The sequence below is a fragment of the Neophocaena asiaeorientalis genome, unplaced genomic scaffold (assembly GCF_003031525.2).
Source record: "Neophocaena asiaeorientalis asiaeorientalis breed wild unplaced genomic scaffold, Neophocaena_asiaeorientalis_V1.1 scaffold251, whole genome shotgun sequence".
Classification (NCBI taxonomy): domain Eukaryota; kingdom Metazoa; phylum Chordata; class Mammalia; order Artiodactyla; family Phocoenidae; genus Neophocaena; species Neophocaena asiaeorientalis.
The window spans coordinates 1349208-1370219 of NW_020173377.1; the positions used below are offsets into that span (position 1 = coordinate 1349208).

The 21012-nt window shown below is 43.1% G+C and overlaps 3 protein-coding genes and 3 non-coding genes across 8 annotated transcripts; 5 read left to right on the forward strand and 1 right to left on the reverse strand.

Moving 5' to 3' along the window:
- The first annotated feature begins 129 nt into the window (after positions 1 to 129).
- GNL3 (G protein nucleolar 3) lies at positions 130 to 7703 on the forward strand. 2 transcript variants are annotated; one of them, XM_024746328.1, is made up of 15 exons: positions 130 to 308; positions 1446 to 1504; positions 1901 to 2038; positions 2156 to 2269; positions 2360 to 2440; positions 3521 to 3653; positions 4767 to 4879; positions 5132 to 5249; positions 5540 to 5627; positions 6150 to 6324; positions 6437 to 6579; positions 6662 to 6795; positions 6887 to 7068; positions 7338 to 7404; positions 7492 to 7703. In XM_024746328.1, the coding sequence occupies exons 1-15, from the start codon at positions 296 to 298 to the stop codon at positions 7575 to 7577; spliced, it is 1644 nt and encodes a 547-aa protein (XP_024602096.1). In that variant the 5' UTR covers positions 130 to 295; the 3' UTR covers positions 7578 to 7703. The 2 variants fall into 2 exon arrangements, with proteins under 2 accessions (XP_024602096.1, XP_024602097.1); XM_024746329.1 differs by lacking the exon at positions 130 to 308 and adding an exon at positions 594 to 612.
- LOC112400639 (small nucleolar RNA SNORD19) lies at positions 3695 to 3772 on the forward strand. The gene has a single exon (XR_003003444.1). It is a non-coding gene; the product is annotated as a small nucleolar RNA SNORD19 (small nucleolar RNA).
- LOC112400643 (small nucleolar RNA SNORD19B) lies at positions 4924 to 5005 on the forward strand. Its single transcript, XR_003003446.1, has one exon. It is a non-coding gene; the product is annotated as a small nucleolar RNA SNORD19B (small nucleolar RNA).
- On the forward strand, positions 6017 to 6093 carry LOC112400641 (small nucleolar RNA SNORD69). Its single transcript, XR_003003445.1, has one exon. It is a non-coding gene; the product is annotated as a small nucleolar RNA SNORD69 (small nucleolar RNA).
- A 114-nt stretch (positions 7704 to 7817) lies between the features above and the next one.
- Positions 7818 to 18218, reverse strand: GLT8D1 (glycosyltransferase 8 domain containing 1). Of its 2 annotated transcripts, XM_024746331.1 has the most exons (10): positions 18008 to 18218; positions 13627 to 13680; positions 13446 to 13544; positions 11357 to 11570; positions 9834 to 9951; positions 9523 to 9607; positions 9255 to 9367; positions 8727 to 8893; positions 8495 to 8607; positions 7818 to 8349 (listed from the first exon to the last, which is right to left on the reverse strand). In XM_024746331.1, the coding sequence occupies exons 2-10, from the start codon at positions 13640 to 13642 to the stop codon at positions 8159 to 8161; spliced, it is 1116 nt and encodes a 371-aa protein (XP_024602099.1). In that variant the 5' UTR covers positions 13643 to 13680; positions 18008 to 18218; the 3' UTR covers positions 7818 to 8158. The 2 variants fall into 2 exon arrangements, with proteins under 2 accessions (XP_024602099.1, XP_024602098.1); XM_024746330.1 differs by lacking the exon at positions 18008 to 18218 and having other exon boundaries at positions 13627 to 13758.
- On the forward strand, positions 17924 to 20264 carry SPCS1 (signal peptidase complex subunit 1). The gene is given in 5 exon segments (XM_024746315.1): positions 17924 to 18086; positions 18208 to 18710; positions 19069 to 19128; positions 19210 to 19296; positions 19769 to 20264. Coding segments are annotated over 5 exon segments (939 nt in total). The 3' UTR covers positions 19895 to 20264.
- The last annotated feature ends 748 nt before the right edge of the window (positions 20265 to 21012 follow it).

Consider the following 21012-nt stretch of genomic DNA (forward strand, 5'->3'; position numbering starts at 1 on the left):
CCCGTGGCCGCCACGGCTGCTGCTATTGCTCCTCCGGCCGCTGCCGTCGCTCCCAGCACCCGCCGCCCTCACCCCTCCCGGTGCCGCCGCAAAGCCAGCCCCGCGGCCGCCAAGCGAACCTGGCTCCGCGCGACACTGCGTGCGCGCGCACGCGGGCAGGCGGCGGCGCGCTTTACGGCGGCAGCGTGAGTGCGTGACGCTCGCCCATGGTCTCTGTTCGCACGTGGCGCCTGCGGAGGCGCTTGTGGCTGTGATCGCTGCTGCAACAGCGGGCGCAGCCCTTTCGACTTACAGTATGAAGCGGCCGAGTGAGTGTGGTCAGGGGGCGGGCTTGGAGGGGCCTCTGTGTCTGATGGTCGACGAACCCACCAGGGCGCTCCTCTGCGGCTTGGTCTCTGGGGAATGGAGGGCCGGCGGGGAGGCCGTAGCCCTGATCCCGCCTAGAACTGGGGGTTGGAAGGCTCCACGTGAATCGCGGGCCTGTGGTGCAGAAAGAAGGCTGGGCCCCAAGGGTGAAGGTCGGGCCAGAGTCTCGTGAGGACCCAGTCAGTGTCTGAGCCAGGTTTCAGGCGCAGCGTTTTCCCTTGTGCGGCCACGTTTGATCCGGCCTTGGTGAGATCTGAGAGCCGCCTCTCAACCCCACTGTTAGCTCCTCCTTTGTGATTCGTGCTATTTGATAAGAAGTGGCTCTATTTTTGGATCTTATACGCTCCTGTGTGCTATCCCAGTATAATCTGGGAAGAGTGGGAGCGAGGAAGTTGGGCTCTACAACGGATCTGTTGAGTCAGTCTTTGGGACTTGAGTGGTCCCTGTTTATTTTTACCACACACCCACAAAATTTTTTTTAATTCATTTATTTTTATTTTTGGCTGCGTTGGGTTTTCGTTGCTGCGCGCGGGCTTTCTCTAGTTGTGGCGGGTGGGGGCTACTCTTCATTGCGGTGCGGTGACTTCTCGTTGCGGAGCACGGGCTCTAGGCATGCGGGCTTCAGTAGTTGTGGCTCGCGGGCTCTAGAGCGCGTGCTCAGCAGTTGTGGCGCACGGGCTTAGTTGCTCAGCGGCATGTGGGATCTTCCCGGACCAGGGCTCAAACCCGTGTCCCCTGAAATGGCAGGCGGATTCTTAACCACTGTGCCATCAGGGAACTTCCCCACAAGATCCTTAAATTAGGTTTCAGAGCCAGTTAATTACTTAACGCAAACATAGATGTGACCCTAGAGCGCAGTCATCAAAAACTAAAACTGATCATTTGTGGATAAAGTGGATTTTAAAAAACTGTAAATAGGGCTTCCCCGGTGGCTCAAGAGAAGCCACCGGAATGAGAAGCCCGCGGTCACCACAACTAGAGAAAGCCCATGCGCAGCAATGAGGACCCAACGCAGCCAAAAATAAATAAATTAAAAAGAAAACAATAAATTAACCCTTTTGTGATATGTTGCTTTGCAGAGTTAAAGAAAGCAAGTAAACGCATGACCTGCCATAAGCGGTATAAAATCCAAAAAAAGGTAAGTCTTGTTCTTGGAAGAGTTATACCAAGTATAATGCTAAACTTATTTCTGCCCCATCCCTTCTCCACAAAGAGGTCTGGATTAATATTGGTATGATTTCACCTCAAGAAATGGAGGTTGGATAGACTATGACACAAGCTCTTAAGCATCAGAAGTAATTCAGTGATAAGAGTCTAAATTTTGATCAATATGGTAACAATTGCTGCAAAAAGAATCTCCTGGTGACTTTTTCTTGCTGTTTCATACATAAGCATGTGTGTTCTCTGCATTGTTACAGTTAAAGTTCTATGTTTCTGGGTCATTTTACAGATATAAGTAAACTGCAGCCAGGTTGGTTACTCACATGAATTTTGTTTAGTATTTTTGTTAACTAATAAAATTTTATTACGATAGGTTCGAGAACACCATAGAAAATTGAGGAAAGAGGCTAAAAAACGGGGTCGAAAGAAGCCTAGGAAAGACCCGGGAGTTCCAAACAATGCTCCTTTTAAGGAGGCTCTTCTTCGGGAAGCTGAGCTAAGGAAACAGCGGGTAAAATGCATCTAAAATGTTCAACAAGTGATGTGTGGGTGTGTGTATTTTTTTCAAAGTAAAGTTAGAATATCAGGTCACTTTGGCTCTCCCATTTCTCTTGTGGCTTGAACACAGCTTGAAGAACTGAAACAGCAGCAGAAACTTGACAGGCAGAAAGAACAGGACAAGAAAAGAAGACTTGAAACTGACCCTGCTGTTGAGCTATGTAACATAGAACCTGTGAAAGAGGTAATGATTACAGTCATGAAAAATGGAGAAATAGGTTACATCTACTGACCTACTAATTTTGTGTCCTTTCCCCTTGTCTTTATCACCTAGGAATTTGGGCAATGCAAAGCTAAGAAAGCCAAGTCAAGCAAACAGAATCCGAAGAGGCTGTATTGTCAGGAACTTAAAAAGGTATCATAGTCTAGGTTAGTGTCTAAAAGTGGTAATGAGGTTTAAAAGACTAGAATTTTGTTTTTTCTTTCTCTCCTGACACCAACCTTGTAGAGGTGGAAGTAGAGTTCTCTTGAGCAGGAAGAATTCTTCAGCAAGTTGGCTTACTGATATGTTTAACTGAAGGAAATATTCTTATGGTTTTAATTTTTTTGCTTGGGAACAGTTCCCCATAAGCATGATTTACAGAAGTGGCATTTTGTGATAAAATAACATTATGACACAGTGGCTTTTTAAATAGAAGGAAATACTTTAGAGGAGCAGTACAAAAGTAAGAGTCTCTAAAGTACTCTGCTGAAACCTAAGTGAAGGAGGTCAAGGGGATGTCTTGGTGTAGCACTGCCATCCCCAACACCTATTTTCCTAAGGTCACTCCCTCCTGTGAATAGACCCTGACTGTGTTTCTCAGCAGCTCTTGGTAGGGCCACAAAGGTCTTTCAAACTACATAACTCAGAATGGGAAGATTATACATTTAGATAGTTGGGAATGTTTCCACTCTTGAAATCCACTTTGATCAGAGGCCACTGAACAAACTTATGTCTTATTGTCATGTAAGAAATAAACATGTGAACATCATTCACACCAAAGTGAAGATACGAGATTCAACTCTGGGGCTTCCCTGGTGGCGCAGTGGTTAGGAATCGCCTGCCAATGCAGGGGACGCAGGTTTGAGCCCTGGTCCTGGAAGATCCCACATGCCAGGGAGCATCTAAGCCCGTGAGCCACAAATACTGAGCCCGTGTGCCACAACTACTGAAGCCCGTGCGCCTACAGCCCATGCTCCGCAACTAGAGAAGCCACCGCAGTGGGAAGCCCGTGCACTGCAATGAAGACTAGCCCCTGCTCACTGCAACTAGAGAGAGCCCACGTGCAGCAACAAAGACCCAATGCAGCCAAAAAAATAAATAAATAAATTTAAAAAATTTTTAAGCGATTCAACTCTGAGCTCACCCTGTTGCAGAGTAGACAACGCCAGTGTACTTATGTGGAGGGTGGTGCCAGAGCAAGGGATGGTGTTCTGATAGCTTCTGCTTTGACAGGTGATTGAAGCCTCAGATGTTGTGCTGGAGGTGTTGGATGCCAGAGATCCTCTTGGTTGCCGGTGTCCCCAGGTAGAAGAAGCCATTGTCAAGGGTGGACAGAAAAAGCTGGTACTTGTATTAAATAAATCAGGTAGGCGAAAACATTGCTCTTTATATTCCATATGCACTAGTGAGGTATGAGGAAAACATCTGAACAGTCTTGATTGTCTCTGAAGACTGATAAGATCCAACTCTGACCTCAACAAAACCAATGCATATGCATGAGCTCTTATTGCCAAAGACAGTGCTGGGCAGTGGGGTGGAAATTTTTTTTTTCCCCTTAATTACTATATTATACTTATTTATTCATTTATTTACTGTTATGTTGGGTCTTTGCTGTGTGTGGGCTTTCTCTAGTTGCGGCGAGCGGGGGCTGCTCTTCATTGCAGTGTGCAGGCTTCTCTTGTTGCGGAGCACGGGCTCTAGGCATGTGGGCTTCAGTAGTTGGGGCACGTGGGCTTAGTAGTTGTGGTGCACGAGCTCACTTGCTCTGTGGCACGTGGGATCTTCCCAGACCAGGGCTCAAACCCGTGTCCCCTGCATTGGCAGGCGGATTCTTAACCACTGCACCACCAGGGAGGTCCTGGAGATGTTTTCTAGAAGCGAATTAACTGGTTTGTACTGTTCTTTCGCTATTCAGTACTTAACCACCTTGTCTTATTTAAGAGTGTAAGCTTTTATGCTCAGCTTACTGTGTAGTACATTTCACGTAGGAAATGATGACAGTGCCACATTCTTCACACCTGCACAATGTCGACATGTGGCACTATTTAGATGAGACATGATTATGTATCTGGGTTTGAGCAGCAGGGACAGAAACACCCAGAAACAGAAACCTGTGAAACAGAAAGTAAGGATGGGATCTAAAATTACAGTTGGGGTCAGTAAACATGGCTCCTACCTGATAGTAAATTCTGGAAACATAGCCCTAAGGTTAGTATGGTAATATTCTAGAGGTTGACTTAATCCTGAAAGGATGAGCAATGCAGAGGGGAATTAAAGAAATACAGAGGTGTACATACTGAACTCTGTTAACCAGAAGCATGGTAGGCAGCTGACCCTCTCCCCATCTTCTAGTTCAGATACTTTTGAAAAAACGGGGAAAAGGCAAACCTGAATGAAATCCATAGTTTACTAGACTTTGCAAATTTATCTCAACAAAATGACCAAATTGGAACAGTGTTTTATTCCTAATCCCTTTCAGATTTGGTACCAAAAGAGAATTTGGAGAACTGGCTAAGTTATTTGACAAAGGAATTGCCAACAGTGGTGTTCAAAGCCTCAACAAATCTGAAGGACAAAGGGAAGAGAATCAAGGTACCCTTAATTTAGTGGTGGGAAATGTGGTTCTTTCATCTTTCAGATGGGTGAAATATGATGAGTGTACAAAATCTTGATTAAAAAATGAAAACTTTTAAGATCCAACTCTGATTTCATCCAGGGATAATCTGAAAGGCAATGGAATGTGGTGATTTTAATAGATGGGCTCTGGAGCCAGATGGCTTGGGTTTTGTCTGGTGGATTGTCAGAAGTAGTTAAAGTAATTATTTAGAATTTTAACTTGTGAAGGTAAAGAAGAAAGCTGCTCCATTCAAAAGTGAAGTCTGTGTTGGAAAAGAAGGCCTTTGGAAGCTTCTTGGAGGTTTTCAGGAGACTTATGGCAAAGCCATTCATGTTGGGGTAATTGGTGAGTTTCAGTTCAACATATTTTATGTCTTATCTCAGTAAGTGCAACTCGGCACTATAGGTAATGTTAGCTTCTAAGAATTCTGGTTTATTTGAATTAATAATCTTTTCCTGCTTTTTCATTACCTGTGCAAGAAATGAAGATGCTAAGAGTAGTTTTAGTGTTGAAGTGAAGACGCTCAGATCCAACTCTGATCTTGCTCTAAACAGGCAAGCATAAAACAAGGGAGTGGAGATTTTATAATTACCAGCACATAATGCCTTTTGTATCTGTGGATTTCCCATTTGTAGGTTTCCCAAATGTGGGGAAAAGCAGCATCATCAATAGCTTAAAACAAGAACGGATATGCAATGTTGGTGTATCCATGGGACTTACAAGGTAAATTGAGTTCCATAATTGCAATATTTCATTATAGGTAAGTATGATTTTGTTTATTTTAAGGGCGACAGTTTTCTGTTTCTATTTACTCAACTTTCTATTTAGTGAAAGGAACAGGGTTAAGCCAGTGTTAGGCTTGGGAAGAATTGATTAGAATAGCTGCCCACAATCTAGTCTGAAAGACGAGCAAATAGATTCATAGAAGGAAAAGCTGCCTTAGAGGAAGTGATGTTTGAACCTGAACTTGAAATGAATAGAAGTCTGCCAGGTAGAAGAGGGGGGAGATACTACAGAGGAAACAGCATGTGTTTAGGTCAGTATGTATGTAAGCTATAACACGTAGTGTTTTGTCTTTAGAAGAGGAGGGTGTGCTGTTATGGTTTTAGATAAACATGAAGCAAATGATGATAAAATGGATCTGACAGACTGTGCTGAGTTTGTTCAATCCAACCCTGAGCTTCTTTGTGTCTCTTGGCCTTTAGGAAAACCAGTGCCTGTCAGTTACCATCTTTCTTGTTTCAGGTACATGCAGGTTGTCCCCTTGGACAAACAAATCACAATCATAGATAGTCCAAGTTTCATCGTGTCTCCACTTAACTCTGCTATTGCACTCGCTCTGAGAAGTCCAGCAAGTATTGAGGTAGTAAAACCAATGGAGGCTGCTAGCACCATCCTGTCCCATGCTGATGCTCGACAGGTAAAAAGAATCCCGTTCCCTTGAGCTCCATCTTGTCTTTCATTATAAGCATTTTTTTTAACATCTATACTATATCAGATAGATGACAGTTTGTTTTTCTTTTTTTAATAAGGTAGTACTGAAATTTACTGTCCCAGACTTCAAGAATTCTCTGGAATTTTTTACTTCATTTGCTCAGAGAAGAGGACTGCACCAAAAAGGTGGAAGCCCAAATGTAGAAGGTGCTGCCAAACTGCTGTGGTCTGAGTGGACAGGGTAAGGCTTCTTTCTGTTGGCTTTTTGATGACCACATAGAATAAAGGAACTGATTTTTGACACACTTTATTTTTAATACCAGTGCCTCCTTAGGTTACTTTTGCCATCCCCCTACATCCTGGACTCCTCCACATTTTAATGAGAGCATTGTGACAGACATGAAACGGGGCTTTAACCTGGAAGAACTGGAAAAGAACAATGCACACAGCATACAAGGTAAGCACGGCTTGTGTTTAACTACTGTCTTCATAAGCTGACAGGCCAATAAAGGTCTCATCTGTTTACACGGGCTGTTTACCTTTCCTAGCCATCAGGGGCCCTCGTTTAGCCAGTAGCATCCTTTTCCAGTCATCGGGTCTGACAAATGGAGTGATAGAGGAAAAGGACATACCTGAAGAATTGCCGAAACAGAAAGAACGGAAGCAGGAGGAGCGGGGGGACTATGAAGATGTCAACACTGACCAGGAATGTGTTGACGAAGAAGGTGATGTAAGTATGTTGTGCGTGAGTTGTTTAAGCTGAAGTAAGTTTTCTAGCATTACAATGTACAACAGAGGGGAAGGGGCTGAAGGAAGAAATAGAAATTAAGTATCTCATGACTTTAAAAAGCCTCGTACAATTTAGAAGTTAAAGGCTTGCAATCATTAGTCTTGATTTTGTGCATCCATTAATGTGTACCTCCAGAGGCGTTTTCTGGGTAATTAAATTGGATTAATGAGCACACAAGGGCTTACTAACACTGTTTCTCTGTCCCACAGGAAAAGAGCTCAGACATGTTCCCTGAAGAAGAGGCCTGCGAGGCACTGCCTGAGGACTCTCAATCAGGTGAGTTGGGTGGAGGGATCTTCTAACAAAGCAGTACAGTAGCTTTTATTTTTGTTTTTAAACACCTCCTTTTTCTTTCCAATACAGATAAGCAGTCTGCACCATCTTTCATCTTGGATAAAATGACTGAAGAGGAAGATGATGCTTATGATTTCAGTACAGATTATGTATAATAGAACTTTGTCCTTATATAATGGTGTTTTGTTGTTGGTTTTTAACATTGTGAGCAGACTGCTAAGCTGTTCTCTGCGTGTGATGTACCAGTTTGTTACAGTATGACATAAGCTGTGTAAATTTTGTGAATGTGTATATAATGATATATTCATTTTAAAAAATCAGGCAACTTAGAAAGTGTCTAAATTCTATAAAAAGATATCTCTTAAACAGTGAGTGGATAGAAGTTAAAACATACCTTATTGAAACATGTAGTTTTACTTTATTTACAGATTCGGCCACAGGTCACAAAATTAAAACCAAGCAGCAGTGTTGAACTAGCTGTACCAGCCGTATCTAAGTACATTCACCTCTGGTCATTCAGCACCGTCAGTAAGCAAACTCTTGGTAAGGCAGATGGAGGCATATTTATAGTCTGTCTGGGAAGCTGACTGCCAGATGGGGCAGTTTGTCCTCTTTACCCAGCTGAAATGTCCCTTGTCCCTTTGTTGCTGCAAACAGGCATTGAAGCCTAGCAAGTGTTACTTCCCACACATACTGTCTTCCAGGATTTCCTGAGAAATGCTTATAGCATATTTATTTACTTTATATTTGAGATCTCCACATGTCTTCGGATTAGGCTGAATTTGCCTGTTGGGTCTGGAATATACCATTTTTCCCAGACATCAGTATATGAAGCAGTTCTTCCCCATGGCTTAAAGTGCCCATTCCAGTGGAGTAGCTTGGCAGCCTTAACAAACTGGGGTGAATATCGTTTTCCAGCACTGGAACCTTACATTTAGGAAAAAAGAGCCAAATGACTATACTAATCAGACACAAGACTGCAGGAAACTTAAGGGAAACAATATATTCCATCCCTGAGGGTGGCCCTTTAGACACTTTATTAGCTTAGGCCCTTGGTTAATTATCTACTTACCAAGGTGGCGAACATTCCACATAGGGTCGATGGTGGAGTGCTGTCGATAAAATACGATCAGCAGAGGTGGTGTTGTGATGCTGCCAGCCAGTGTTCTACTGTACAGCCCTTCTCTTGGTGGGACAGATAACAAATGAAAGCTGTTAGTAAAGAATCCTAATTCCTGTTAGTGAAGACCACCAGGGTTGAAATAACAAAAGAGTGTTCACAGCTAGGCCAGTTACATACTTACTCTACATTGAGTTTCATCCATTTTTCCAGCTGGCTAGTTATATTCTGTCTTTTCCATTCTGTCAAGTTTGCAACAAAAACTCCAGGGTTAAATGAGCAGGTGCTGGCTTTCATGGAAAGCTTACGAATTCTTTCCTTTTTATAGTCAAGATATCCAATGTAATTGTACTAAAAACACAATTGGGATATATAGTATGTTTAATGCTTCAAACAGTAATTTGATAACTGTTCTGCTTACTTATGACTTCTCAGATTATTAAAAAAGGGCTCTACATAAAGCAAATAAAAGTGACACTTGGGATTGCAAGCTAGACAACAGGAACCTAAACATTAAGCCAGATGTTCAAGGAGAATTAGGTTGTCTAATCCGTGAACCAATCTAGGAAAGCAGCCTTGAGTTTTGGGATGAAATAATTGGTGAGTAAAATGTAGCTAAAGATTTAGAATTTCCTGATTTTGCTGCCTCTCCCCATTGACGTGAATTATAGAGAGTGGAATGTCTATTTACGTGGTCTAATAAGTAATTTACCTGGTTCCCTGCTCCACGGATGACTACTTTAGTAGAGGATGAATCACAATCTTCTGAAAATGCAGCTGCATGTCCTGGCTTCAGTGGTGTATTGTACAGGGCAAGAATATCACCTGAAACAGATAAGGGTAAGATTTACACTGGAAGTTGCCCCAAGATTCCCTATTCCTCCCACTTAGGATGGCCTTTTATAGGATATCATAAATAAGACAACCACTATCGCCCACACTGGACAGAGAGCAGCACTGATGGTGACATTCTTTAGTACCTTGTACAATTACATCATCGTCCATATATATGGCCTTCTTTGCGCTGGGGACCAGTATTGGCAAGTAGAACCTTGCAAAGGTTAACTGGAAAAGGAAAGAGGCATTGGCACAAGATTTGTCAGTGGCTGTGCTTTTGTTTATTAGAAACTCCCAGAATGCTCTCAGTATCCATGCAGGAGAAGACAGCCAAAAGTCTCTGAACTTCCAGGTTTGGTCCCCAGGGAAGTACTAGTACTGTACCCACAGTTACCCAGGTATTCCAATCGTTTCATAATACTACCAAGTACAAACAAGGATGCATGGAACTCACTGGTTTCATGGAATCCCCCTGGTCAGGATCCTCCTTTACTTTCCCTTCCAAAAGTTTAGTGTCAAAATTCACAATTTTGTACCTGATGCTTTTCAGGGTACTGCTGCTGAGCCAGGACCTGATGAAAATAAACCACTAAATATCAGTTTTAAGTAATCATGTCCCAAACCACAGCCATATCTCTGCTTTCCAATAAGACCATAATGCAAGAGAAATCCTGAGGACAAAATAGGTGTCTTCAAGCCCCTTCACCTCTGAGCTTTGGTTTCCTCATCTGCAGTGAATTTACCCACTAAAGACCCTTCCTGAACCAAGATTCCATGGTGATAGTGCACCCAAAGGCTCATACTTTTGATCACTCTTCTGACACTAAAACTGCTGTAAAAAAAATTCATTATGGAATTGAGAAGATCCTTTCACCACATGGATCATTTAACATTTGTCCCTCCAAATACATCAGTGAAGAAAATGAGTCAAAGTATGATGGTAGTGAAAGCTAAGTTATCAACAAAGCTGGTAAATCAGTCTGTTAATCTACACACTCATTATTCACTGTGTTGGCTGAGTGATTTCTACCTGAGTCTAAGGTACTGCCTGTAAGAAAAGTCAGTATTCCCTAAAGAGGTGTTGCACATTTTTCCTAGGCCCATTTCTCATCAGCGTTTTGTGGATATAATGTTATTTCTGTAGTCTATTTTAATGCAATATTTCTTTCTACATTGTTTTAGATGATTTCTTGAGTTTTTAAAATATGGAAAAATAATTCGTAACAACTGATGAACAACCATGGAGAAAGGCACAAGAACAGATATGTTTTAGAACTTTGACCACTATTAACCTGTTAGATAAAATGTTTCTTGGAATAAACTTTAAATCTTAATTCAAAGCATCTTTCAAAACACAGTTAAGACATCCATTAGATTGAGTTTCTATTAATCACAAGTTACAATAGTAAGGATCATTTGCTGAGCGATTATTATGTCGTAGGTGTTTTCATATATTTTTTCATTTACTTGACACAACAATCCTCTAATCTGGATATTTGTACCCCGTACTTACAGATGAGTAAATGGGTTCCAAAGAGTTAGGTAATGTTCCCCACTATGGGCTAAAATTTGGATCAGTGTCTATGCTCACTTCACCATACTACCTTGCCATTGCTCCCATGTCCCTTCCCACTCTAGACCAGAACTACTCAAGAGCATGTTCTTGAAATAAGGAACTTGTAAGAGAATGTAAATCAACACCTTACTTCCTTCATTGAGAAAGTCTTATTACCAAAAAAAAATCCACTTAACTATGCATAGTAACGCAGTTGATTTACATCTTGGCACAGTTTTCTTACATGTTTTTGCTATCATGGAGACATGTTTATGGTACAATCACATGGAAGAACAATGCAGTTTACATGTGGTATAATTATATAGGAAAAATGTAAACATTGAAAAACATTACTGGATTGGCAGCTGGCCTGCTCTTAGAGCATCCCTTAGAAGCAGAATCATCAGGGAAGCCGAGCTCACCGGAGATGGTCTCCTGTACCGTTGAGTGTAACAATGTAGAAAATCACACTGGAGCGAGTGTTGTGCTGAATACTGTTTATGGCTGCAATGGCCCCCCCAAGCCTATCTTCAGATGCAGCAATGACCACAGGAATCTCCTCTTGTCTCCCATCTACCGCATGCTGGGGAGCATTTGGGACAAAGTCTACAGGCTGAAGCCCCACAATTCCTGAATCTGCAAAGAACACACACAGAGAAGGTACTGTGATACAAACACAATCTCAAGAGCCTTTGATACAGAGCCCAAGACATGAAAAGAGGTAACCTGAGAATTATGATACTTACACCTCATTCTGCCTCATTGTAATGTGAAGCATATAGCCCAGAAATTGTGTTTTTCCTATATGTAACCAGGCCTTTGGAAAAGCATTTTTAAAAAAACAGGCAGACAATTCTGATACATTACTGGTAGGAATATAACAATCTTTTTAGACTGTATTTGGGCAATTTGTATCAAGAGCCTTAAACAGGTACATGGCCTTTGACCCAATAATTCCCCTTGTGTCTCTTAAGGACATCTGAGAGGTAACCAAAAGTCACAATTTTATTTACAATTGTGAAAAACCTAGAAACAGACTAAAAAACAGTTGTTTTTCAAACTGTGAATTGTATCCCACAAGTAGGCATGAAATCAATATAAGTGGATCGCAATCAGAACATGAGTAAGAAAACAGTTCCTGAATTGGAATAGAACAGTGACTTAGAAAATATCAGAATGCATCACATACAGCAAATGCAAGTATTGTTTTGTAAACCTTGCTTTTTATAATAAGTTTGTTCATTTACTCATTCATCATGCATTGAACACTGAATGCCTACTATGTGCCAAGCAATATCTAGGCACCAGGGTTACAGCCATGAATAAGATGGTCAAATCTTTACCATTGTGTAGGGCAGATAGACAATAAATACATGTATGTGTCTGCTGTATGTAACACATTCATTATTGTGGGGTTGCCATAAAAAAAATCTGAAAGTCATTGTACCAAAAGACTTTTTCCTATGGCAAAAAGTAAACTATGTGACATTAAATTTACATATGAAGAGTTTTGTCATGGTGACGTACTTAGGATATAATTATGTGAAAAACCGTGTCATGTGTAGTTTATATATAGTATAATCTCAACTGTATAGAAAAAAATACAGAGAAAAAAAACCTGGAAGGTACTAACACAAAATTTTAATTATCTCTAGGCAGTGAAATCATTTATTCAATGAATATTTAGAAGCACCTCCTATGTACCAGCCACAACTGTCCTCATGGAGCTTGAATGCTATTTTCTTTTTTACATATGTTCCCACCAGAAGCATGCATTACTTTATGCAAATATGTATGTATATATAAAAACACACACACATATATACACTATTATAAAAACATGCTATCAGAGCACTCAGTGAAAGTTAAGGAAAAGCTATTAGTCTTTTCTTGCTCTGGTGAAGTACAGTGGGTGACAATCCAAAAATGATTTTTGACAAACACTCTGAAGCCTCAAACATCCCTCAATACCAAGGCAAAGCAGTATAAACAACTAATCTAAAATAACTGGCAGCGGAATTATACAATAGTGGTCTTTTAAATCAGGTGACAAGGCTTTGTGGTTTTGTTTTACTACTAAAGACCTGCTGATATGGTTTCATGTGTTAAAGCAGAGTAACAGGTAAAGGAAAGTAACCAGACCGACACTCTAGTGAACAGAGGAGGCATCAAACACGAGCAACACTCACCTGTCCCCACATTCTGAAGCCCTGCCCTACTGAAATGTCTGTAGATAACAGCCCACAGTGGCTTTCTCCAAGGCCTCTGATTTGGTAAAAAGGAATCTTCTGTGAGATCAAACCCTCAGCAAACAACTGCCCGGCAAGGAGAAGGGGACAGGCTGCAATAGCACAATGAGTGCCACCTGCCTTTCTGAAAGTCTTTAGTACTTCTATAAGGCCAAGAAGAAAGCCGCCTTTTCCTTGAATCTAGTGATGTAACTCAGAATGTGGGACACAGGGAATTCCAGGTCCTCAACACATGCCAAGGCATTAGTCAGGGTTCCCATACCTGAAACCTCGTTCCTCAGCAAACTGCTCAGGCCGAGGAAGTTATGGTGTAAAACCAGTAAGAAGAGAGCAACAGCCAGGACCAGGATGATAATGTTTACTGAAACAGAGGAGAATGCCCATGTTACATCTCTTCACCTTTTGACCTGGTATAAAACAATAGAACTGTAGAAAGGACATACCTTTACGGAACGACATCTTTTTCTTCTGTCTTATATAAATATTAGTTATTAACCCTACAAAACAAAAACAAGCCCCCAAAGTCAGTAGGTACATTAGAATGTCCATCAAAATGCATACATGCTTTTTTTTTTTTTTTCTGGTTGCATGCGGGCTTTCTCTAGCTGTGGTGAGCCGGGCTACTCTTCGTTGCGCTGCGCAGGCTTCTCATTGCAGTGGCTTGTCTTGTTGCAGAGCATGGGCTCTAGGCACGCGGGCTTTAGAGTGCAGGCTCAGTAGTTTCAGTGCACAGGCTTAGTTGCTCTGCAGCATGGGGATTCTTCCTGGACCAGGGCTCGAACTGGGTCCCCTGAATTGGCAGGTGATTCTTAACCACTGTGCCACCAGAGAAGTCCCACCTACACACTTTTATTCAGGTAGAAACAAGAAATGCATATGGTATTTTCTGCAAGAAACTCGTTTTGAATTAACAGTTTCCAAGGACCCAATTTGGGATCTGAATTTTTTATGGTAGTCATAATAATAAAATACGTCCAGTAACTTATAGCCTTGTATACCATATGCCACTAGATGAAAAGCAAAAGAAATTCTACCAGGAGGAATACCTGGAGTCTAACCACTATGGAAATGTTTTCTGAATGAATTTCTACTTAAAATTCCTAATTAGACATGGACTTCAGTTGTCTATGATCCAGTAAACCAAGGTCAGCCTCGTTGGTACAAACATCCCTGTTCCAAGATGTATTCCATTCATCTTTAACTGGAATTAAAGAAAAGAGAAAAAAGAACAGTTCCCAAATTCATTTAAAACTATAGCAGAGGGACTTCCCTGGTGGCGCAGTGGTTAAGAATCTGCCTGCCAATGCAGTGGACACAGGTTTGAGCCCTGGTCCAGGAAGATCCCACATGCCGCTGAGCAACTAAGCCTGTGCGCCGCAACTACTGAGCCTGCGCGCTAGAGCCAGCGAGCCACAACTACTGAAGACCGCACACCTAGAGCCCGTGCTCCGCGACAAGAGAAGCCACCGCAATGAGAAGTCCGCACACCGCAACAAAGAGTAACCCCCACTCGCGGCAACTAGAGAAAGACCGCGCGCAGCAACAAAGACCGAACGTAGCCAAAAATAAACTTATAAAAAAGAAAAAAAAACCTATAGCAGGGAAACAGAATTACAAAAATTCACAAAATCCAATCTTGCTATCAAAAGTTTAGAGCTCTAGTCTCAAAAATTAAAAGTCTGCTAAAAGAAAAAATTAGCTTTTTCTGGGGGCTTCCTCTCTGTTGGTTAACTACCCATCTCTTATGAAAGTGGTGTCTAATACTGTCACTCCGCCGGTGGTTTGTGCTCCCCAGCTCATCTGAAGCCTTCACTTTTTCAAAACAAATAATTCAATGGAAACAAGACTGTAAGTGGGGCTAAATTAAACTATTAGGTTTCTACAACAATCTCTGGGTAATGTTTCATTAAAAACATTTTATACAACCTGGATATTGTGATCCTACATTTGAGAACTTTACCCTTTTCTACTTCATCTTCCCCCATGGGAGTACCTAACACTTACATAAAGGCTATTAATTTTACAAAGTACTTTCAAATATAGCATATTTCTAAAATCAAAGTTAGTTTGAATTAATTTCATCTTAAATGAAGTGCGTGCCTATCAGGCACTTGATTTCTCAAGGCCTTTGAAAAGAAGAGAAATATATTGAAGTGCTGTTTAAAAAACTGGGATCACAGGCCAGATTACAAATTTGGGAGAACATAATTCAGACTCCCAAAGAACAATCTAAAATAAACACACATTCTTTCTCGCTCACTCTCATTTCTTTCTAGAACAGTATATGTAAAGTATATTATACCAACAAGTTTACTCTCTAAAGACTACAAATCGTTATATACCCTGAGCCATGTGTCTCTATCTCCTCTTGAGGACTGAGCCTTACCTATAGAAGGTGGCAGACTGGGGGCTGCTCAGACAGAGTTCTAACATCTGCCTGCTTGGAGCCAACTTCCACCAAGACTGGAGAAAACTATCTCACTTTAATAAATCTCATTTAGTTAATGGTATAAGGGCCAATGGTTTAGCTCAACAATGTCCACTAACAATTACTTACAGGTGGTATGTTAATTGAGAGGCACAAGTATTTGTGCTATTGTAGCTACCTAGACAGAAGAAAAACACAATCCCAGCAGCTATTTGATGTACTTAAGTAGATTCACATGGCAGAAACCACCTACTCCTAAAACTCTTCCACAGTTATCTACATGCAAAATGCCGATTATTATGGAGTGTGTCTGATCCATATTTCCTTTCCTGGTGCAATTCCTGGTAATGGAATTCACTGATCTGGTTAGAAAGAATTCTCAAAACAAAACTGTATGTACATCCCAGATGTGCAATATTGGCTGTATTTTTGCAAGAGTACACAACTGTGTACAATTTGATCAGTAATATTCAATTGTTCACTATGAAAAGTAGCATTTTGTCTATAAATTACAAGACCTTCACATTCCCAAATCATTCACAATACACACACATAGCAGGCATTCCCAAAAATATGGGTGAAGAAACCTTACGGGGCAAGAACACGTTATGTTTTTAACTTGCTAGCTACCTGCAATAGTACCCACATCTCAGTAGCCTTTTCTGCTTTTCTTTCTACTGCTATATATTCCCAAGGAAGGCCATTCCACTCATGCTCTGCAACCTATCCTATAATTGTTTCCTTGGTGCAGCATCAGCAAACTCTTTCCCTCTCTGCTGGATCACACACTTAGCAGCATTATCATGCTCTGGTATCTTCCAGTTAATTAAAAAATAAAAATAAAAAAGACACCACTTCCCATATCCCAGCAGACCCACAGACCCATTTCTCTGTTCACTCTCACTCTAAAAGCTTGAAAGGATTTGAAGTTCCCAGCTCCACTTTCTCTCCTCTTGTCCTCTATCCTACTTCAACCAGACTTCTGGCCCTACTTCTCCATTCAAAGTGGCTTTGTCGAGGTCACAAAAGACCAAGGTCATCTTTCTGTCCTCTTACCCATCCCCTCAGAGGCCATCAAGAAAGTTCACTGCTCCCCCTCTTCAATTATGAAATTATCTCATTTATTTGATTTCTTTGTGTCTTCCCTGCTCTAAGAAAACAGTGACCCCAGTGAAAAGTGTTTATTCGTGTATCCTTGCCATCTAAAACCATGTCTGGTAAATGGTAATAGGTATGTGATATTTGTTGAATGGTCTTGTTAATCCAGGAGCAAGGCTGGTTCTCAGCTCTGAAAGGGAACACGATCTTTGATAATAATCATGAAAACAAATTCAAACACAAGGAAAGACATGGATTCCAATGGAGATGTCTCTGAAATTGAACCTGACACGCAATCTCCTTTTCCCATGATTATCTTTATAGCTCAAATACCATAAAGGCTCTGCAGCAACTGCCACCCTGTGAAGTGCATTTAAAGAGGGATAACACAGAGGGATACATCTATTTCTGCATACGAGGGAAAGTCTGTTTAGTCTCTGCCAGACTGAAAGGTGGAAAAGGCACTAAGGATATACATCCACTTTCTCTACCTCTTCTCTGCCTAGCTCCTATTTGGCTTTCAGGAGTCTGGGGAGCCTCCCCCAAACCTCACATTCAGCTGCATCTCCCCTGAGCTCTCACATCTCCCAGGCTTCGCTACCCCAGAGTAAATCCGGCTTATATTCGTGGGGTTACGTGGCTGTCTCCTTTGACACACTCTGGGCTCTAGGAAGGCAAGGACCTGGTGTTGGTCACGGCCATGTCCTTGGCCCAATTCATGGCACAAAAAAAGCTGCCGGGAATGTTTGCTTACTGCATGAGGTCGGCAGCCGCACACCGCCTGCCCTGGAGTGCCTAGAATCCCACCGCCTGTGACCCTGAGGCGCAACACAGCACAGAGGCCAGACAGCCAGTTGGGACCCACAGGCTCAGGTTTCCCAGAACAGTTTCTCTCCGGAACGTGAGTCTTCCACCTTGCTCAGAGTAACGGGGCAGGGCCTAAGCTTCTGAGATAGACGCCTGCCTCGAGAGGCAGTGCGAAACCTTTGCTGGCCTCTTTCGGGAGGCCTGAGTCTGTGAGGACGCCAGTGAAGCCGCCAAGCAGCCTGGAGGGACAAACTGGAGACTCCCCGGGTGGGAACTCTCTCCAACTCGTGCGAAGGGGCGGGCCAGGACCCGTCCTTCTCCGAGGGCATTCCCTTTCTCTGGATGATGCGTTCTGGGGTACTCCCCTCTAAATTCTGGGGGTCAATAACGTTTAGGGGTGTTTCGCAATGGGTGACGCTCCAGGGGTTCCCCCCACCCCGCGGCCCCGAGGCCAGCCGTTTCCCTCGGACGCTCCCCACGGCCTCCCTTACCTGCAGCCCGAGGAGGAGGGGCCGCTGCCCACGCCCCGGCCCGCCCCGCCAGCTCAGCGTCCCCACCGCAGGCCCCAGGGCCCAGCCCGCTGCCGGGCCGCCCGCGTCCCCTACACTCCGGACCGAGCCCGCCTGCCCGCTAGCTCCGCGGCCGCCGCGCAGTCCCGCAGCCCCCCGCCGTTAGCCGCTCGGTCCGCAAGACCGTCGCGCAGAGCAGGCGCCGCCGGGCAGCCCCACCGCTGGGGTCCTCGCCGAGAAATGTCCGTCGCCATGGAGACGGGGCGCGCGCAGGCCGCCGTTAAGCCGCGAAGGCACAGCCAAGTACAGTTTGGGGGACCTGGACCGCGGCCCTCGGCACCCAACAGCACTGACGGCGAACCCTTCACGGGCGCGTGATGCCTCGGCTCGGCCGCCACCGTCAGCATCTCGGCCTTTGCAGAGAGGGCGCCGGCCTACAGCCAGCTCCGAAAGCGCGGGTCGCCTAGCGAGGGCACGGGGAGGGGCCTCGGGCCGACCGGGTTTGTGGGAGACATCCGCTTCCGGGGCCGCGGCCATCGCGACCCTCGGCTCGACAGAACAGTAGAGCTGTACGCAGGAGCTGACCCCGGCCCCTACTGTCCCTGAGTCCCGGCCGCCTTCGCTCCGCCGCCCGCTTCCTGAGCCAGTCATGTTGGAGTATCTGAGTTCCCTGCCCACGCAAATGGTGAGGGCGCTGCCCGCCTCGGCCCCAAGATTCCTACACGCCGCTCGCGAGCCTGGCAGCTCCGCAACCCTTGTCCGAGACCCACCCGGTGCAGCGCGGTTCCTACCCCGATGGCTACTTTCTTCCCCGAAATGAATCTCCTGGGTCCCCTTCTCTCTTCCCCCGCGAGGATACCCCAGCCCGGGTTCCGTGAGTTTGCTCTAATTCCCCCGGGAAACCCAAAATGTCATTCCTTGCTTAAGTTCTTGGGGAAGTCCCATATATTGGGATCGCCCTGTGCCAAAGCTGTGAGGCCAGGGCAGGAATGTACCTCTCCGGTGGTGGAACCAATTTCTGCTTTGCTCTCCTTCACCTCTAGGATTACAAGGGCCAGAAGCTAGCTGAACAGATGTTTCAGGGAATTATTCTTTTCTCTGCAGTAAGTATTGGTTTTGCATAGTCGTCTCTCCCCACCCCCACCCCAGCTTGACTGTATTTAATATACTTTCTTTGTCTCTAGATAATTGGATTTATCTACGGGTACGTGGCTGAACAGTTCGGGTGGACTGTCTATATAGTTATGGCGGGATTTGCTTTTTCGTGTTTGGTAAGAAATTTGTGGGTGCTTGGATGTTGGTGGCAACTTAGGTTTTCTGAATTGGGTTGTTTTGGTTGGCCCTAGTAGTGAGAACTGGCACCATCGTTTACCTCATCCTTCCCTTGCTATCACTGGAAAAGTAAATGCCAAATAGCATCAGATAAGGTTAAGGTACATAAAGCTCATTTCTTTTGGCAGGCGATCCAAGCAGTAATCTTAAAGTCAAACTAGACCTTAAGACCTTACGGTCTTCATATTGCTCCCTCCTCACCTTTCTTTTAGCTCTTAAAGCCATGTGTAAACAATGAGGCTTGTTCTCACAGTATCTTGTCTGGGTGGTGGCACGTAGTTTTCATAGGAATGTCAGTTTCATTTTTTTTTACCTTTAGCATAGGAGTCATTTGGGAACCAGGCATTATCCATAATGCTCTTTTAAACTTTTAATGGCCATAAATGATGTGTTTTCTCTGTTCTGACCCAGCTGACACTTCCTCCATGGCCCATTTATCGCCGGCACCCCCTCAAGTGGTTACCTGTTCAAGACTCAGGCACAGAAGACAAGAAACCAGGGGAAAGAAAAATTAAGAGGCATGCTAAAAATAATTGATTGCGGTTTTCATGATTGAGCTTTACTACTGCACCTGCTTTTGTTTCGTGTGACATGAGCTAAATTGTTTTCATATCCAAAACATGAGCTAAAAACACCTATGCTCAGCTGTGTACAGATTTTGTTCTCTCTATATTTCACTTTTCTGTTGGGTTTTGACTTATAAATATTTTAGACCTTCTCTTCACAATCTTCCTCTGAAATGGAGAACAGAAAACACAAGTATGCAAAGTTTCTTTCAGGTTTACAAAATAATGAAGAATAAAAGCCTCATAAATGACAGTACAATTTAACTATCAAAGTTTTATAATTCATTATGAGTCATCAGGCTGTTTTAATGTTTTCAAATAAAACTCACAGTGCAACTCAATGTCTAAAGAGTCTTTTGTTTATTGTTCTGCAAGCATGACTACTAGTAAAAGCCAAAGTTAGAAGTTTGTGGTTCGGAAAGTGTAAGAACCATTTCTCTTTTCTGAAGCTACAAGTTCCTAACATACTTTTTTTTTTCTTTAACAACAGCAAAAGCACCTATAAAAAAACTTTTGCTTTATACATTTAACATCTTATTCAATGCATGATTCATACGTGATATCTTACAGCTATGAAATTTACCACAAATGTAAATTTGTGGTAAAGTAGTATCTTGGTACCACTAAAATAAGGCTATTGCCAAGCAGAAAACATTTAATCCAGGCTTTACCTAAGGTGGTTCAAAGTGGAAACCCATAAAACTGTAAATTCCTTTAAAATTTTCCAGAGGGCCGAAGAGAAAAATGTTCTAAAGGCCTTATGGGAGGGATGGGAGTAGAAGGATTATTACAGGTAATATTCTGTTTCTCAATACCAGGATATAGGACTTCCAAACTGTGAGTTTAAAAAAAAGGGAGCAAAGACCTTAATATAGCAAAAGTCAGGAAAGGATTCTAAAAAAGGGGAAGAAAAATAAAAGATGGCAGAAAGAAGAACAAGCATATCAATAAGTATAATAAATGTGATTATGAAGTTAAGAGCTCCCAATAGGGTTAAAAATCATGTCACCTCATGTTCTCAAAATGACACCCCAATGGGCTTCCCTGGTGGCGCAGTCGTTGAGAGTCCGCCTGCCGATGCAGGGGACA

Excerpts from the sequence above, each read along its gene's own strand:
- GNL3 (XM_024746328.1), top strand. Across the intron at positions 2,270-2,359 it reads ACATAGAACCTGTGAAAGAG|GAATTTGGGCAATGCAAAGC; the intron begins GTAATGATTACA and ends TTTATCACCTAG. Across the intron at positions 6,580-6,661 it reads CTGTGGTCTGAGTGGACAGG|TGCCTCCTTAGGTTACTTTT; the intron begins GTAAGGCTTCTT and ends TTTTAATACCAG.
- GLT8D1 (XM_024746330.1), bottom strand. The coding sequence starts at position 13,732 with ATGGACATTCTAATGTACCTACTGACTTTGGGGGCTTGTTTTTGTTTT. Across the intron at positions 13,545-13,626 it reads AAAGATGTCGTTCCGTAAAG|TAAACATTATCATCCTGGTC; the intron begins GTATGTCCTTTC and ends CCTCTGTTTCAG. Across the intron at positions 11,571-13,445 it reads GCTGAGGAACGAGGTTTCAG|ATTCAGGAATTGTGGGGCTT; the intron begins GTATGGGAACCC and ends TGTTCTTTGCAG.